We start from the raw sequence: 18,774 nt of genomic DNA, 5'->3' as shown, positions 1-18,774 counted from the left end.
AGCAGCACGAAGTGAACCCAGTGACTCAAAGGCTCTTTTCAGAGCTACTCACAGTGTCTAGAAGGGCTGACCGGGGTGGGGAGACCACGGGGAAAGGACTGTATGAAAAAATCATAATAAATACATTTGGGCGGGGAGGTGGGGTGTGGCGAGACGGCGTAGAAAGAAGATGTGCAGTTCCACCTCTCCCCAGTTGAACTAATAAATGCCCGAATTTAAAAGTTGTGAAAGTGGTTAAAAATAGTTTTTACAGGTGTCTGAATAGTTGAGAATCAAAATGACTACAAATGTGAAGAAATCCAAGAAGAAATTGCCTCATAAAAGTGTGGATGAACTGAGGCCTACTTACCAAGCTGAAGCCACAGAGTCATCTGCAGGAGCCTCCAAACCTCAATGTATTCCAGGCTGGCTGAGTATAACTCTGGTCCTGACCTTGAGATCACAAGATGGTGTCAGCATTGTTTTGGACTCGGCAGTCTCTGACTCGAGTGCCTGTGAAGCCATGCGCGCAGGTGGCTCAGCCGAGTGAGGACAGTTGCACGAGCCAGTTGTGGTGACTGGTGGTCTAGGGGCACGCAGTGCTGTGTCGGAGGACACGCCTGCACAGCCAGTTACACTGCCGGGCATGCGCGGTGCGTCATGCATCTGGGAGCTTTTAGATAAAGTGTGGGCTGCGGGAGGATCTGGATGGCAGTGCAGCCACATTGGACGAGTGGCAAGCACAACTGAAGAAGAAGGAAGTCCTGCCTTGCTGGAACCAAGGCAGAAGGAATTTACTTTGGAGGATGTGGTTCTGGAAGGTAGGCTCAAGAGGGAGTTCTAGAACCTAGACTGGATTCTGTATTTACTATCTGGAAGGGATTGCTCATCAGATGGAAAATGTGTCAGTACAGATGTTTACAGAGTTAAATCAAGGATTTATGAAAATTAAAATTAAAATGAGTAATATTTGTGAAGAAATGTCCTCTGTAAAGAATGATATGAATGTGGTTAAAAGTGACGTTAATAGATGTTTAAAGGTGGTGGATACTGTACAGGATAGTATTTTTTTAATTGAAGAGGCTTTTTATGAATGTAAAGATCAAGTGGAATGAAATAGACAAAAAATAGAGGACTCTTTCATGGGTTTGGAGATCCAGAAGAAGGAATTGTTGAAGAAGACTGATTCTTTAGAAAATCAAGGTCGGAGGAATAATGTAAAAATAGTAAGTCTTCCAGAAGATATTGAAGGTTCAGACCCAGTGAAATTTTTCAAGAAGTGGATTCCTGATACGCTGGGTAGTGAATTTTTTACGGATGGTCTGGAATTAGACCAGGAACACAGAGCGTTAAGGAAGAAGCCTTTCCCAGGCCAACCACCACCTGCAGTTTTGATTCGCTGCTTGAGATACTACGATAGAGAAATGATATTCTGGATTGCAGTTCAAAAGGGTCGATAAAATCAGACTCCAATGATGGTTCAGGGCATAGAGTTTTTTTATGCTGATTTGAGTCAAGAAAATATTAAAAGGTGTAGAGAATTTAATTCAGCTAAAGAAGTACTGTGGAGAAAGGGTTATAAATTTGCTTTTCGTTATCCTGCTGTATTGAAAGTTTTTTATGGAAATTTTCAGTCTCAATTTTTTGAGAATGATTGTGGTGCATTAATTTTTGCTAATTCATTGCCAGATTTACAAAGAAGTGGACGATCACCATTATCGTCACCTAAAAGGAGGGTAAATGAGAATGAGAAGAATGGGAAGAATGGAAAGAAGGCTGATTTGACATGGAGTCTTCTTGACATTGAAGATCTTGAACAGTCATTAGGACTGGAATCGTTGGGTTGAATGTGTTTGATTAAGTACTTTGAAATAGTTTGACGGGGGGGTGGGTGGATGGCACTGAAGCTTTTGATAGTCATCTGCCACTAGTGGGTTTTACCACACCCAGATTTTTGGGGAGTTACTATATTATTGTAGTTTGTGATTGAGAACTTTTTTTTAGTTGGGGAAGGGCTATTTTAGTTTGAAGGGATTTTTTTTTAACAAGGGGAGCAATATTCTGTAATAGTGTGAAGATTGTATTGTTAGGGTAAAGAAATGTCTAATTTGAATGTTGCAACTTTTAGTGTACAGGGATTGAATAATCCAATGAAGCATAAATGTGTATTGGCTTATATTAAAAAAATTAAAGTTGATATTGTCTTTTTACAAGAAACACCTTTGACTGAAAAAGAACATTTAAAATTGAAGAGAGATTGGGTTGGACATGTGATTGCTTCTTCTTTTAATTCTAAGGCAAGGGGTGTAGCGATTCTGATTCATAAGAAACTATCATTTGAGTTGGAATCATTTATGGAGATTGCTGGTAGGATTTTGATGGTGAATTGTAACATTTTTGCAGAACCATGGACATTGTTGAATATTTATGCGCCTAAGGTGGATGATGATTGATTTATATCTGAGGCTTTTTTAACATTAAATCAGGCTAATGGAAATATTTTGATTGGAGGGGATTTTAATTGTGTTTTGGATCCATTACTGGATAGATCTCTGAAAAGTATAAGTAATCAAAGATGGTGATACAAATGGGATCATTGATAAAAGATTTGAATTTAGTTGAAATTTGGAGGAAAATAAATCCGACAGAAAAGGACTTTTCTTTTTATTCATCTAGACATGATTCATTTTCTAGAATACATTTGTTCTTGATTTCAGCACATTTGCAGGCTAGAGGAGTGCAGGCTGAATATAAGAGTAAGGTTATATCCGATCATTCTCTGTTGTTTATTTCTTGTGTTCTGAAGTGTTGTAATCAACTTACAGGTGGAGATTTAATGTAATGTTATTGAAGAAACCAGAGTTTATTTCTTTGTTAAGGGACAGATTGGTTTATTTTTGGCTGAAAATACTAATTCAGTTAATACCTGTAGTAATTTTGTAATGTGGGATGCTATAAAAGCATATTTACATGGTGAAATTATTAGTTATTCTGAGAAAGTAATAAAATAGTATCTGGTGGAAAGTTTGGCATTGGAGAAACAAATTACTGAGTTAGAAAAGGAATTTCAGAAGAAGGTTACAGAAGATAAGAAAGCAGCATTAACTAAATTGAAATTACATTATAATACTTTACAGTATGTGCGATTAATTCAAAGATCTAAGCAACATTATTATGAGTTGGGTGAGAGGGCTCATAAGGTATTAGCTTGGCAATTAAAAATGGAACAAGTATCAAGAACTTTAATGCTGCTAAAAGAATTCAATAGTTACCTATAAACCTCAGGAAATCAATGATCAATTTTATTCATTTTATCAGAAATTGTATGTATCTGATGGAAAACAGAATGATGGTTCTATTGAATCCTTCTTATCTAAGTTAAATTTACAGGTTTTGGGGGAGAAAGAGATAAAGGAATTGGAAGCTCCGTTTACAGATTTTGAGATTAAAGAAGCTATACAAGAGATGCCAAATGGAAAGTCACCAGGTGAGGAGGGATTTTCAGTGGAATTTTATAAAGTGTTTTAGACAATAGACAATAGACAATAGGAGCTGGAGTAGGCCCTTCGGCCCATCGAGCTAGCACCGCCATTTTACAGATCATGGCTGATCACTACCATCAGTACCCCTTTCCAGCATTATCCCCATAACCCTTAACTCCTTTGCCCACTAGAGTCTTATGAAGTGTTTTATGAAGATTTATCTTCTATATTTATGGACGTGTTGCAACAAATAACTGAAGATCAGTCATTACCAGAATCTTGTGTGCGATAATCACAGTGATTCCAAAGAAAGATAGAGATCCATTGAATGTAGCTTCGTTCCAACTAATTTCTTTATTAAATGTGGATTATAAAATAGTGGCTAAAGTATTGGCAAATAGACTTGCTAAATATTTACCTCAGTTGGTATATACACATCAAACAGGTTTTATTAAACATCTATTTTATTAAGAATAGATGTGCATCTGAATATATTCTTAGATTTATAATGTTGATCAATGCATCGAGACAGCATCCCATCCTGTGGTTGTGCCTGATGCAGAAAAAGCATTTGATAGGGTTGAATGGAATTTTTAATTTAAGGTGCCAGAGAAGTTTAATTTCGGCCCTTTTTTTTACTGGTTGGGTTAAGGCATTGTATAAAAATCCAATTGCTAGGGTGATGAATGGCCAGGCTTCTTTTCCATTTAAATTATTGTGATCAACTCATCAAGGTTGTCCATTGTCACCAGCCTTGTTTGCATTGATCATTAAACCATTAGCTCAGGCAATTCGACAGAACGACAAGGTTAAAGGGATAAGAATTACAGATGATGAATATCAGATTAATTTATTTGCTGATGATGTATTGATTTATTTGACACATCCAGAAAATTCTTTTAAAAATTTACAAGAATGTTTAGTTCAATTTGGGGAATTATCTGGGTATAAGGTGATTTGGGATAAGAGTGAAATATTGCCAATTTTGGAAGGGGATTATAAAGAATGAAAAAATATTATAAAATTAAGATGGTCTGATAAAATTAAATATTTTGGGGTAACTGTGAATGCAAATTATCAATTTATATGTTAAATTATGTACCTTTATTGAAAAATATTAAAATGGATTTGATTAAATGGAAGGATCTTCCATTAACACTAATAGGTCAAGTGTAATGGAGAGGCAGCGTGAGTCACTGGGCAGCACTGCTGCACTTCCATTCGGAGACACACAACCTGCCAATCAAGGTCAGAAACTCACCCCAAGTCATCAAGGTGACCCTTACGATTGGCCCAGGTGAATCACCTCGGTTCACCCCTGCTGAGCCCTTGCACTTGGCCTTGAGCCATTGAACACAGCCACCAATGGGGCCCATACTAGCCATATGATTGGCCCCCCAGCTTTGCCCCCAGAACCATAAAAGGACCATGTGCTCCTTTGTTCTGTCTCTTTTGGACTCCTTGTGAATCATGAGTATCACCTTTCATACTGGGTTGGGTGAGGCCCGAGGCTAAGTAGCAAGAGCAGTGCCCATACTGACCAAGAAGTGGGGGCACAAATGATCGCCCAGAGCATGTGTGTTGAATGTGTCTGTTACTGCAACTCTGTTAGTTTTGTCGGTTATCCCTCGTTGCTCCGAACTGTATATTTTCCCCCCTGCGTACTGTGTGTGTGTTTAAAGGTCTACTTGATAAACCAACCCCACTGCTTCCTCTTTTATTCCCGAAATAAAAGTTTGTTTTTTACCCTCCACCTTGGTCTGGTTCTTAACCTGTGGGACCCATACGAACCTGAACATTGAGTAAATTCTATTAAAATGAATATTTTCCCTCGTATTCAATACATTTCAGTCGTTTCCATGTTCACTTTTAAAGGGATTTTTTCAGGATTTGAATAAGGTGGTGAGGAAATTTTTATGGAAGGGAAAATTAGCTCAAGTAGCTTTACAGAAATTGACATGGAAATATGCACTAGGTGGACTTCAGTTACCTCATTTTCAAAATTATTATGAAGCTGCACAGTTGAAGTTTGTTAGTAGATTGATGGATATTAATCAGCCTCCTAGTTGGGCCAAGGTGGAGTTAGCCTGTATATCTGAATTTGATGTTCACTAGTTTATACATAAGTGGAATTTCCATTTATTGCAGGGATATGATATGCCGCTATTAAAACATTTGTTAAAGATATGGGTTAAAATAAATTGTTATAAGAACAAAGGATAAATTATCAATCCAAACTCCATTATATCAAAATCAGCTTATTCCTATTTCAATGTTTAATAGGTAATTAAAGATTTGGTATCCTCAGGGTATAAAAGTGATTCAGGATTGTTTTGAAGAGGTTCAGTTTCTTTATTTTAATCAATTGAGGGAGAAATTTGGTGTATCTGTAAATTCTTTATTTGTGTATTACCAACTTAGAGCTTTGATAAGGGATAATTATGGTAAAGAGGTGAGTTTAGCTAAGTTAATGAAATTTGAATCTTTGATTTCCTTTATACCAAAGAGATATTTTATTTCAGATATGTATCAATTGTTACAGAAAACTATGGATAAACTGAATTTGGAGAAATCTAGAAATAAATGGGAAAGTGATTTAACTTATACCTCAAGAGGATTGGGAGGTTATGTGTCATGAAGGGGTAACTAAATTGACTAATGTAAGATATGGTTTGGTTAATTATAATTTGTTGCATCAGTTACATTTGACTCCTGAGAAATTGGAAAAAATACGATTTATTAATTCGGATCTTTGTTTTAGATGTGGGCTAAGTACTGGAACTTTTTTGCATGTAGTTTGGTCCTGTGATAGGATGCAACCATTTTAGGTAAAAGTTAGGTTGGTTTTGGAAAAATTATTTAAAATCAAATTACCATTAGATCCAGAGATTTTTTTGTTGGGTTAAATCACACATGTCAAACTCTGGCCCGTTATATTTGGCCCGCAAGATCATATCAAAAATGTATTAGAGGTGGCCCTCTGGCCGCCGTGTCAGTATGGCTCATGCACAGTAACCGCTGTGTCCCAGGGTGAGAGAGAGAGAGAAAAATCCTGGTCCTTGAAAAGTAGTGGTGGGTGGTTTTATAAACACGCTGTCGTGTCCCCCCACCCACCCACCCACCGCAGCGCAGCCTGGCCGTTGTCAGGGGAACCCAAGGCCGCTTCCCAGCGCCTGGAACCCCAGTGGCACAGAGTTTCTTGGAGCTGCAGATGGAGTCGGGACGCCGGAGGGAAGATTGGGGCTCCCCGCCGGGCAATGGGGGCGCCGGCCGCCAGCCGCCCTGCGCCTTCCCACCGGACCAGCAGCGGGTGCCCAGAGTACACATGGAGAGCGAGGCTAATCGGGCAGGTAGGGTAGAACCCCCCGCCAATCTCGGGAGTGGCGTGGGCTGGATCGGGATTAGCCGCGCTCACCTGCTCCTCCACCGCTGAACGGGATCCCAGCGCGGTCCTGAGCGCGGAGACGGTCCTGGGACACCGGCACGGAAAGAAAAGGGGGTCCGGGAGAAACTCAGCAGGTCAAGGGGGGTCCGGGAGAAACTCAGCAGGTCAAGGGAGGTCCGGGAGAAACTCAGCAGGTCAAGGGGGGTCCGGGAGAAACTCAGCAGGTCAAAGGGGGATCCGGGAGAAACTCAGCAGGTCAAAGGGGGATCCGGGAGAAACTCAGCAGGTCAAAGGGGGGTCCGAGAGAAACTCAGCAGGTCAAGAGGGAGGGGTCCGGGAGAAACTCAGCAGGTCAAGGGGGGTCCGGGAGAAACTCAGCAGGTCAAGGGGGGTCCGGCAGAAACTCAGCAGGTCAAGGGGGGTCCGGGAGAAACTCAGCAGGTCAAGGGAGGTCCGGGAGAAACTCAGCAGGTCAAGGGGGGTCTGGCAGAAACTCAGCAGGTCAAGGGGGGTCTGGGAGAAACTCAGCAGGTCAAGGGGGGTCCGGCAGAAACTCAGGGGGGGGCCTGACCTCGCCAGGACCATTGCCCACTCCCCCTCCCTGCCGCAGGCCGACCCGCGACTCACGGTGACGGGGCCGCTGATCCGCCGAGATGCCGCCCTGCAGTGAGAGCCGATGCCCCCGCACTGTCGTTGTCCAACCCGATTGCCCGCAAACCCCGCCCTCCCGCACACAGGCCTGAGTAAGTATTATGAACTTTAATCTCAGGATAAAACGATCTTCCAATAGTTTCATGTCACAGTGATAAATATATTTCTGGTTAAAAATGGTCCTGCACCTGGATACAAGCTCACTAGGCATAATACTTGAAAAGTGTTTAAATCAAAGGATATCTGTACCAATGGAAAAAGGGCATGGCAAATAACCCTGCTAGAGTTCATACCCACAATCAGTCACCCATTTGATTGTTTCAGGAATCATGTTATTCTCCCACATTCTCAATAGCCCTCAGATTTTACTTTTCGACAGCACACGAGCAACATTTGACAAATCCTCTATAGAGAAATATTATTTATTGAATATTTTATTTCTCATTTGTTAATGCTTCTGGGAAGAGTTTATCCAAAACTATTATTAAACATTTATTTTAATAAAAGTTTAACATTACATATGTTGAAAGAAGAGAAAACATGCAGATGTTGTTGAAAAATTTCAATAAATATTTAGTTCGGCCCTCGACTTAGTCCAAGTTTTTAATTTTGGCCCTCTGTGAATTTGAGTTTGACACCCCTGGGTTAAATGGTTAAATAGTTTCAAATAGCATTTGTACATTTGGTGTTATCAATGGCTCGAAAATGTGCAGCAATGACTTGGAAAGACAATGTAGAGATTAATATAGCTCGTTAGCATAATTTACTTAATTACTTTTATTTTGTTAAAATGTGGTCATCTTATTTAGGATATATGGGTTTAGAAATATCTTAAAATATTGTATTTGAATCGTTTTCTTTTTTGGCTCCCCTTTAGGGATACTCGGCTAAACCACATACTCCAGGACAATTAAACTAGCAACAGGAAAAATGGATGTGAAAAACAAACGGTTGTGCACGAACACAGGATATTCTGATTCAGGGAGTAACAGGAATTACATCACCACGTCCGGGCCACCAATCAGATGTCTTTGCTGAACAGCAGTGAGGAATAAATTTAACAAAAATTCCGCGGTCCCAAAAAAAGTGCAGGACTGTCACAGCTCCTTCCACTGCGGGAATCACGGCTCTGAAAAGAGCCTTTCTGGTACTTGGTGCCGAGGCCGGGTTCAGGCGCGCTCCCCGCGGATGCGGCGGGCCAGCTGGATGTCTTTGGGCATGATGGTGACGCGCTTGGCGTGGATGGCGCACAGGTTGGTGTCCTCGAAGAGCCCCACCAGGTAAGCCTCGCTCGCCTCCTGCAGGGCCATGACGGCCGAGCTCTGGAAGCGCAGGTCCGTCTTGAAATCCTGAGCGATCTCCCGCACCAGGCGCTGGAAGGGCAGTTTGCGGATCAACAGCTCGGTGGATTTCTGGTAGCGCCGGATCTCCCTCAGAGCCACGGTGCCAGGTCGGTAGCGATGAGGCTTCTTCACTCCGCCCGTGGCCGGAGCGCTCTTTCGCGCCGCTTTGGTGGCCAGTTGTTTGCGAGGAGCTTTCCCTCCGGTCGATTTGCGCGCCGTCTGCTTGGTCCGGGCCATTCCGTTTCAACAGCGCAATCAGAAACAGGAGAACTTGAATGATGAAATCGGCTCAGGCTCTGACTTATAAACAATTGATGAAGATCCGCCCCATCGCTCTGAATGGCTGGAGCAGAGATGGCAATCATCGTGTTCCACGGCTGTGATTGGCTCCACCATCATATGACTCACAGGGCCGTTTCTGATCTGCAGCGCAGATGGTACATTGACCCTCACAGACTTTGTGACTGAGAACCTGAGAGAGAGAGAGAGAGAGAGAAACACTGGCTGCAGTGGGATTGACTTTAGTTTATTTTCAAATCACCCGCCAATTTTGGAGAATGGTTTGATGGAAACCGGTTCTTCCTGATTCTCACTCAGATCATTTTAAATATCGGTGAATTTTCTCATTCCACCAGTGTGTCTGAAAATGGGCTGCGGATGGACTGAACCACTGCTGAAGCTGAGGGGATTCAGCTCTGGCGGTGGCTGGAGAAAAACGACCGTTCCCGGGAGGGAGTTTCCAGGCCGTTTTAGCGACACCGCAATATAAATTGTGTGGGTCAGAGAGCGGAGATCGCCTCGAGGGAAACCGGCTGTAGATCACCCCTCATTCTTTAAATCTACCATGAATGTCAACATTATCTCCTCTTTCCTCGTCAAACAAGCCCTGATGATGAATTGTGTTTGGGTTCTAAATGCAAAATGTAAGTTTCTAGACCACATTTTCATCCCAATTCGTGCCCATTACAGTAGCTCCCTCTGTGAGGCGTTGGGCGGCTCTTAGAAGAGCCTTTGTTTTGTTGTGTGGAGAAAGGACGGAGTTCTTCAGCCGCCGAAGCCATAGAGAGTGCGGCCCTGGCGTTTCAGAGCGTACACCACATCCATGGCGGTGACCGTCTTGCGCTTGGCGTGCTCGGTGTAGGTGACGGCATCCCTGATCACATTCTCCAGGAAAACCTTCAGCACCCCGCGGGTCTCCTCATAGATCAGCCCCGAGATGCGCTTGACTCCGCCACGCCGAGCCAGGCGGCGGATAGCGGGTTTGGTGATGCCTTGGATGTTATCACGAAGTACTTTACGATGCCGCTTGGCTCCGCCTTTGCCCAGTCCTTTACCTCCTTTTCCTCTGCCAGACATGGTCCCACTCACTGAAGTCGATGATCAATGACAGCCCCACTGCTGCCGACCCCTTTTATACACAGCGCCCCGACCTGGCTGAGGACACGCAGTGAAGGGGAGGGGAGGAGACAGAGTCAGAGTGACAGACAGGGCAGAGAGCGGCCTCTCATCTTCCGCCCCGGCCCCGGAAATCGCTAATTTCCAAACGTTATTAGCAGAACAGAAACAGCGACCGCGAACAACACACACGGGGTTACATTTTTTCCGATTTCCTGAAATACAAAAGCTTTAAATAAGCGCCGTTACAATTATATCCAGCGGTGATATCAATGGTACATTAGGAATAGGAGCAGGAGACGGGAATCCGGCGTATCGATACTGCTCCGCTTTCAATAAGAGACTTGATCTGCACTGGGACTCGGCACCATTTCCCGTAACCCTTAATCCTCTCCTTTTCAGTAATCTCTGAGTCTTGGAAGCATTTAATGAGGCAGCTTCACTGGGCAGAGAATTCCGCGGATTCACTTCCCTCAGGGACAAGGCATTTCCTCATCTTCATCTCAAATCTATTCCCTGGATCTTCACTACGTGCCTCCTAGATCCCGTCTCCTTCCGTTTCACCCCCGGAGCCTGTCTCCTGTCCCCACACCTCCCTTCATCGATGAATAATCACCTTAACCCGGCTATGAGAAACCTCCCTGATGACTCTGAGGCAGAATTCTCCCCCTTTGTCCCCATCTCATTCTCTCCCCCAGAATCTGCCTGAAGGAATTGTTGATGAACGGATATAGGGCCGATCACATCCCCAGACCGAGTGAGGCTGGTCCCAGAACATCCCGTTCTCGGGGTTTTGTTTGGTTACTGGGGACCGGGGTGGGGGTGCAGAGAATGTGGTGGAGTTACCGGGGCTTCGCGTGAATGATTCCCCGCTGGAATGTGAACGCGGTGCCGGACAGGAGTGAAGTGACTGGGGTGCAGCTCTTCACTGAGGGATGTGAGTGGCTCTGAGAAGAGCCGTTGGGGTCAGGAGTTTATACGTTGAGCTTTTACGGGTCTGAAGTTAATCATTTGGGAAATGAAATAACAAAGATGAAAAAAGAATTACAAAATCAAGTAAATGATGCGAAAGGAAGAGTATTGGATTTTTAAACATTGAAATGTAATGCAATACAAACATATAAAGTGGTGAGAGATTTCAGGCGAACTCGACAAAATATTACGAGTTAGGAGATAGAGCACAAAGTTTTCGCATGGCAATGGAAGACTGAACAGTAATCGAAAACAATAGTAGCTATAAAAGAGGAATCAGGTCATCTTATTTATAAGTCGTTTTAATTAAATTTTATAAGAAATTATATCAATCGGAATCTTTGAAGGATTGAGATAAAATAGATGAATATTTGTCACCAATTATTTTGCCAGAATTAAATACTGAGGAAAATATTGAATTAACAAATTATTTTACGGTTATAGAAGTATATGACATATTGATGCCTTTACCAATTTTGAAACATATACTTAAAGTATGGAATGGAATCTATGTAGAAAGAGGAATGAAGAATTATCAATGAGCTAAGATGTTATTAAAGCAAAATCCTTTGATTCCCTTTACAGTTATTAATTCTTGGTATAACGGTGGAATAAAAAGAATCATGGATTGTTTTTTGAGTTCTGTTTTAGAAAGTTAGGATTGAATTTTAGATTACCTTACAAAGTCAATTTGAATATTTAATGGCTGATACGTTTATCAAAAGATTTATTACTAATATGTACATAAAATTGCAAGAAACTATGCAGATAAAGGATCTATTTAAATCTAAATTGTGATGGGAAAGAGGTTTAAATATACAAATTCAAGATGTATGGTCAAAACTATGTTATGAAAGTGTATCTAATACATTTATGTCAGATACCAAATGGTACAATTTAATTTTTTACATCAATTATATTATACTCCATATAAATTACATGGACTTAATTCAAATAGCTCTGATCAATGTTTTTGATGTAATTAAAAGGTAGGAACCTTTTTACATACAGTATGGCAATGTGAAAAAGTAGATAAATTTTGTGAAAATATAAGTATTTTACTGGGACAAGTTATGAAGATGCTGGATTTAAAAGATCCCAAAATATTTTTGTTAGGGGATATTTATGATTTGAAGTTAGATATTTATCTGAGGAAGTTTTTAAGTGTAGCAATAGCATATAATTTTATGGTGGTAAGATGGAAATTAGATAATAATGTGGGGTTGAATAGATGGAAAATTGAATTACAAAATTGTATGCTGTTAGAAAAAAAAACATATAATTTACAGAATCAACCAGAAAAATTTGAAAAGATTTGTAAAGAATATATGGATTTTATTGATAAGAATCCATCTACAGCAGCCGCTACTCTGGCTCCAACTCACCCAAGTTAATTTAAGGTTTAAAATTATATTTGTAAATCTAATGAAGGATATATGATCAATTCAGACAAGCTTTCTCTTTTCTTACTTTTTTGGGGGAGGGTTGGGGGAAAGAAAATATGACATTATGTATTCTTTTTGCATCTTTTTATTATTCTGTATGATACAGATAAGTTCTGTATTTATATTTATGCAAATGAAAAATAAAATTTACAAAAAAAAGCATGAACTGCATTTATGGAGTGGAAACAGGCCATGTTGGCCTTTCGAGTCCGCACCGGTTCACTGATTTTGTGCGTCCTCTTCAGGCATTGGTGATTTTAAGTGGAGTGTATCTTTGAGAATTTTAACATCTATCCATAGGTACTCTGTACTTTGGATGTGAAATCTCATATTAAAATATTCAAAAACATTGGCTGTGTGGGAGAAGCCAGTGAGTGGCTGTGGACAATAGATTCTCAGACTGGAGGCCTGTGACTAGAGGTGTGCTGCAGGGATCGGTGCTGGGACCAGCGTAGCTTGTCATCTAGATCCACAATCTGGACAACAATGTGGTGATTGGATCAGCAAGTTTGCAGACAATACTCAGATCAGAAGCGTTGTGGACAATTGTGCTGAAATTATTATTGAAACATTGGAACAACGCTTTCAGAGAGACTGTGAGTTGCTCTTAAAAGAGCCAATGGGGTTTGTTTGTTAAGTCAATTCTCTGTGGAGCTTTACTTGGAGCTGGTGTACTTGGTCACCGCCATTGTCCCTTCTGACATGGCATGCTAGGCCAACTCCACGGGAGGCAGCAGGCGCATGGCGATCCTCTGGGAGCTGATGGTTGACCGCTTGTTTTAATGGGCATCACCTGTGATGCGCTCAAAAATATCATTAACAAATGAGTTCATGATGCTCAAGGCCTTGGAGGTGATGCCAGTGTCGGGATGAACCTGCTCCATCACCTTGTAGATGTAGATGGAGTAACTCTTCCTCCTCACCTACTATAGACAGTCGCTGCCATTAGCTGTCCTACTCCCACTGCAATTGCGCTGCAGCCTCTGTACTTACAAGGGTGCTCTGCGTATACCTTGCAGGTACTGCAAGGCCACTCGCGTGGAGAACTGTGAAGAGATCAAATGCCAAGCTGCAGGCTCTCTGCCATGTTGAATATTTTATTTATTCAACATTTATAATATCACGTAATTAACAATAGTATTCCATAGTAACATATTAGAATGTTAACAGATATATGCTGAAACTATATATATAAAAAACAAAAGCTAAAATAAAAATTAAAATATCTACCTGCTGCAAATAAAAACTAAACCCCCTATTAACCCACCCTCCCCCCTAAACTAATCTAATCCCAAAACTAAAATATATGGTATGTCATTATAAAATGATGACAAATAATTTATTCAGATTACATCAGTTGACACTCAGGGACCTCAAAAACATCATGAAATTATTATACCTTCAGGGAAAACTTCACTGGATCAGGAAAAATAAATTAATAGAATCATAATTTTAATTTAATTATTTTAGCATTCAGACCCAAAATTTTCAAAAATAAAGAAGATTTATTCCTCAAATTATACATATTTTTTTCTAATGGAATATAATTTTGAATTTCAGTATGCCATCTCTCTAATGTCAATGAAACATCAGATTCAAATCCTGATCCTAGTTTCTTTCTTAAATAAGCCCTCAACTGGAAATAACAAAATAATGTATTATGAGGTATATCATATTTAATTATCAATTGATCAAAAGACATCAATCTTTTATTAGCATAACAATCCACCAGTTTAGAGATTTCTTTATAATATCATATATTTATAAAAGGATAATATTTTGAAAAAAATCAATGGGATTAATTAATGGCATTTTTAGTGAAAGAATATTTCCATCAGTTTCTAATTTAACTTTATTCCAAATATTTAACAAATGTTTTAATATTGGACCTTCCTTATCTATTACTAAAATCCCATTTATAAATAAACTTGTCTGGTCTAACTTCTATCTTATTTAATCCAATATCCACCTATAATTGTAACAAACATAAAAACGAGAAACTTTAATTGTGCTGCTCTGTAATAATTCTTAAAATTGGGAAGTCCTCCTTGTTCATATTTCCATGTTAATTTTTCTAATGACTTTCTTACCATCTTCCCTTTCCAAAGAAATTTCCTAACTTGCTTATTTAAATTTTGAAAAAATTTTTTAGGTCAAGGTATAGGTAAAGTTTGAAATAAATATTGAATTTGTGGAAAAAACATTCATCTTAATACAATTTAACTCTCGCAATTAATGTAATTGGTAAACTTACCCATTTCTTTAAGTCTTCCTCTATCTTTTTAAATATTGGAATATAATTTATTTAATATAAATTTTTCAAATTAGCATCAATACATATACCTAAATATTTAATCTTGTCTGCCCATTTAAAACAAACCGTTTGTTTACATTGTAATTAATCTCCTTTTATGAGTTCCATTACCTCACTTCTATCCCAATTTATCTTATATCCTGAAATTTTCCCATAATCTAGCAATTGACTATAAAGTCTTGGCAATGATATTTGTGGTTGAGTTAAATAAAGTAATACATCATCAGCAAATAAACTAATTTTATGTTGTATCTGATTTATCTCAAATCCATTTCATTGTTGATCATTTCTAATCCCTGCCATGTTAATATGTTTGACTTATACTTAGTAAAGTTCATTTTAGTTTGGTTCACTGCATCCACAGGCCCCAGTCATTATTTCAGACACAATAGTGAACATGGTGTCAGAAGTGAAGCCTCACAACTGAAGAACTACCACAGAGAATAATTAAAACCACATTTGTGAAACCTCATAATGGCTGACATGTTCAGATGGCCCAACCCCAAGGTGTGCGAAGGAAACGTGGCCGAGAACTGGGGTGTGTTCGAACAGGAGTATGACATTTTTATATCAGCTGTACACAGCTGTACACAACAGTATGTACTCTGCCCGTACCAGAGTGTACATCCTGTTGAATTTGGCGAGCTCAGAAGCCATTGAGAGAGAGGGGACGTTTGTTTACACGGGTGAAGTGAATGAGGGGAATCTTGTGACCCGTCCAGCCGAAATGAGGGAGGACCCTAAGTGCCTAAAATGCAAGTTTAGTGAAATGTGCAACCCCCAGAGAAATGTCACAATGGAAAGGCACAAGTTTAATAGGAGGGACCAAAAGCCTGGCAAGCCCATCCACTCCTACGTGAGCAATTTGAAAATTAAAGCCAAAACCTGCTACTTTGGTATGCTTTGTGATGAGTTAATCAAAGACCGGATGGTCTGTGGAATTTAACCATATAACCATATAACAATTTCAGTACGAAAACAGGCCATATCAGCCCATCTAGTCCGTACGAATTTAAGTGAAACTTAACTAGTTCCATCTACCTGCTCCCTGCCCATAACCCTTCCAACCCCTTCCATGTACTCATCCAACCCCCTCTTAAATGACAAAATTGACCCTGCTGCAACTACCTCTTCTGGAAGGTCATTCCACTCAGCCACCACTCTCTGAGTGAAGAAGCATAATCTTAAGTTACTTCTAAAGTTTTGCCCCCTAACTCTTAACTTTGACACCTCATTCCATTCTCTCCTTCCCTCAAGGGGAAGAGCCTCTTCACATCTACTCTATCTATTCCCCTCGTAATTTTATATACCTCTATCAAATCCCCTCTCAACCTTCTACGCTCCAATGAATAAAGACCCAGTCTACTCAGTCTTTCTCCATATTCTAGATAGTGCAATCCAGGCAACATTTTAGTAAACCTTCTCTGCACCCTCTCTACCTTATTGATATCCTTCCTATAATTTGCACACAATATTCGAAACTTCCGCAACATTCCACAATATTCCAATTCCACAATATTCCAACATCACCTCCCAGCTCCTATATTCTATGCTTTGATTTATAAAGGCCAGCATACCAAAAGTGTTCTTCACCACCCTATCTACATGGGAATCCACCTTCAAAGAATGCTGAACTGTTACTCCAAGATCTCTGTTCCTCTTCATTCCTCAATGCCCTCCCCTTCACTGCATATGTCCTTTGATTTTTCTTCCCAAAATGAAGCACTTCACACTTATCTACATTAAACTCCATCTGCCACCTTTCAGCCCACTCTTCTAAGCAGTCCAAATCCTTCTGCAGTCCACAAAAGCCCTCCTCACTATCCACAACTCCCCTTATTTTTGTATCGTCCACATATTTACTCACCCAATTTACCACCCCATCATCCAAATCATTAATGTAAATGGCAAACAACAAAGGACCCAACACCGATCTCTGAGGCACACCGCTCATCACCGGCCTCCATCCTGACAGCAGTTGTCCACCATGACTCTCTGGAGTCTATCTTCTAGCCACCATTGAACCCATCTGACTCTCTCAACATTAATCTCTAGTGCCTGAACCTTCCTCACCAACCTTCCATGTGGAACCTTATCGAAGGCCTTACTGAAATCCATACAGACTGCATCTACTGCTCTACCTTCATCAACCTTTCTAGTCACTTCCTCAAAAAATTCATCAAGATTTATCAAACATGACCTTCTCCTCACAAACCCATGGGTGTCCCTGATCAATCCCTGCCCCTCTAGATACTTATACATATTATCCCTAAGAATACTTCCCATTAGTTTACCCTCCACTGTTGTCAAACCTACTGGCTGATAATTGCTGGGCCTACACCTGGAGCCCTTTTGAAACAGCGGAACCACGTTTGCAACATGTCAATCCTGCGGCACCACACCTTCCTCCAGTGACTATTGAAAAATCACTGTCAGAGCCTCCACTATCTCCTCCTTGACTTACCTTAATGGGGAAAATCCTGTCAGGACCTGTTAGGACCTGGAGACTTATCCACCTTTATATTACCTCAGAAGTTCTAACACCCCCTCCTTCCTAATCCCTATCTTTTCCATAACTACCCCTTTTGCCTCACTTAACCCACACAATTCCATATCTCTTTCCCTAGTAAATACCGATGAGAAGAACTCATTCAATATCTCCCCCATTTCATTTGGCTCCTCACACATTCATCCATTCCGATTCTCCGGTGGACCAATTCTATCCTTCACTCTCCTTTTCATATCCATATATTTGTAAAAACACTTCGGATTTACTTTCACCCTATTCGCTATAGCCACCTCGTACCTTCTTTTTGCTTTCCTAATTTCCTTAAGTTTCTTCCTACATTCTATGTATCTTTCAAGCATCTCGTCCATCCCTTGGTTCCTGTATTTAATGTAGGCCTCTCTTTTCATTCGAACCAACTTCCTAATCTCTCTTGAAAACCACAGCTCCCTTGAACATTTGGCCCTGCCTTTTATCCTAACAGGAACATAAAGATTCTGCACCCTCAAAATCTCACCTTTAAATACCCTCCAATTCTCCTCTACCTCCTTCCCAACAAAACAAATCAGCCCAAACCACTCCCTGAAAATCACTTCTCATTTCATCAAATCTGGCTTTCCCCCACTCAAAGACCTTCATCGTTGGACCAGACCTATCCCTTTCCCATAATTATATAATTATATTGAAACTAATGGTACCATGATCACTGGATCCAAAGTGCTCTCCAACACACACCTCCGTCACCTGCCCTATTTCATTCCCCAATAGTAGATCCAACACTGCAACTCAACATATTGCTGCAAAAAACTATCCTGCATACATTTTACAAATTCTAAACCATCCAGTCCTTTCACAGAATGTGTCTCCCAATCTATATTAGGAAAATTTAAATCCCAAACTAACACCAACCTGTGCTTACTGCACATCTCAGCTATTTCCCTACACATTTGCTCTTTTAGTTCCCGCTCCCCATTTGGTGGTCTATTATACACCCCTATAATTGTAATCTCACCTTTTGTATTTTTTAATTCCACGCACTCTGCCTCCCTTGACGACTCCTCCAACCTATCCTGCCTCAGCACTGCTGTAATATTTTCCCTGACAAGTAGTGCCACACTCCCCCCCTACCCCTCCAATTCTATCACATCTAAAGCAGCAAAATCCCAGAATATTTAACTGCCAGTCACGTCCCTTCAGCTTGTTCACCTTCCTTACAACACTCCTTACATTAAAGTAAATGGATTTCAGAGATTTCACACATCTTACCTTCTGCCTATCCCCCTCTTTACTGTCCACCTATTA

The 18,774-nt window shown here is 40.7% G+C and overlaps 2 protein-coding genes across 2 annotated transcripts; both read right to left on the bottom strand.

Moving 5' to 3' along the window:
* Positions 1-7,687: 7,687 nt before the first annotated feature.
* LOC138764684 (histone H3) lies at positions 7,688-9,114 on the bottom strand. Its single transcript, XM_069940909.1, has one exon. It carries the CDS (start codon positions 9,075-9,077, stop codon positions 8,667-8,669), a length of 411 nt encoding a protein of 136 aa, XP_069797010.1. The 5' UTR covers positions 9,078-9,114; the 3' UTR covers positions 7,688-8,666.
* Positions 9,115-9,799: 685 nt separating this feature from the next.
* On the bottom strand, positions 9,800-10,207 carry LOC138764685 (histone H4). The gene has a single exon (XM_069940910.1). It carries the CDS (start codon positions 10,194-10,196, stop codon positions 9,885-9,887), a length of 312 nt encoding a protein of 103 aa, XP_069797011.1. The 5' UTR covers positions 10,197-10,207; the 3' UTR covers positions 9,800-9,884.
* Between the last annotated feature and the right edge of the window lie 8,567 nt (positions 10,208-18,774).

Source organism: Narcine bancroftii, chromosome 5 (assembly GCF_036971445.1).
Source record: "Narcine bancroftii isolate sNarBan1 chromosome 5, sNarBan1.hap1, whole genome shotgun sequence".
Classification (NCBI taxonomy): Eukaryota; Metazoa; Chordata; class Chondrichthyes; order Torpediniformes; family Narcinidae; genus Narcine; species Narcine bancroftii.
This window is presented reverse-complemented; position numbering and strand designations above follow the sequence as displayed.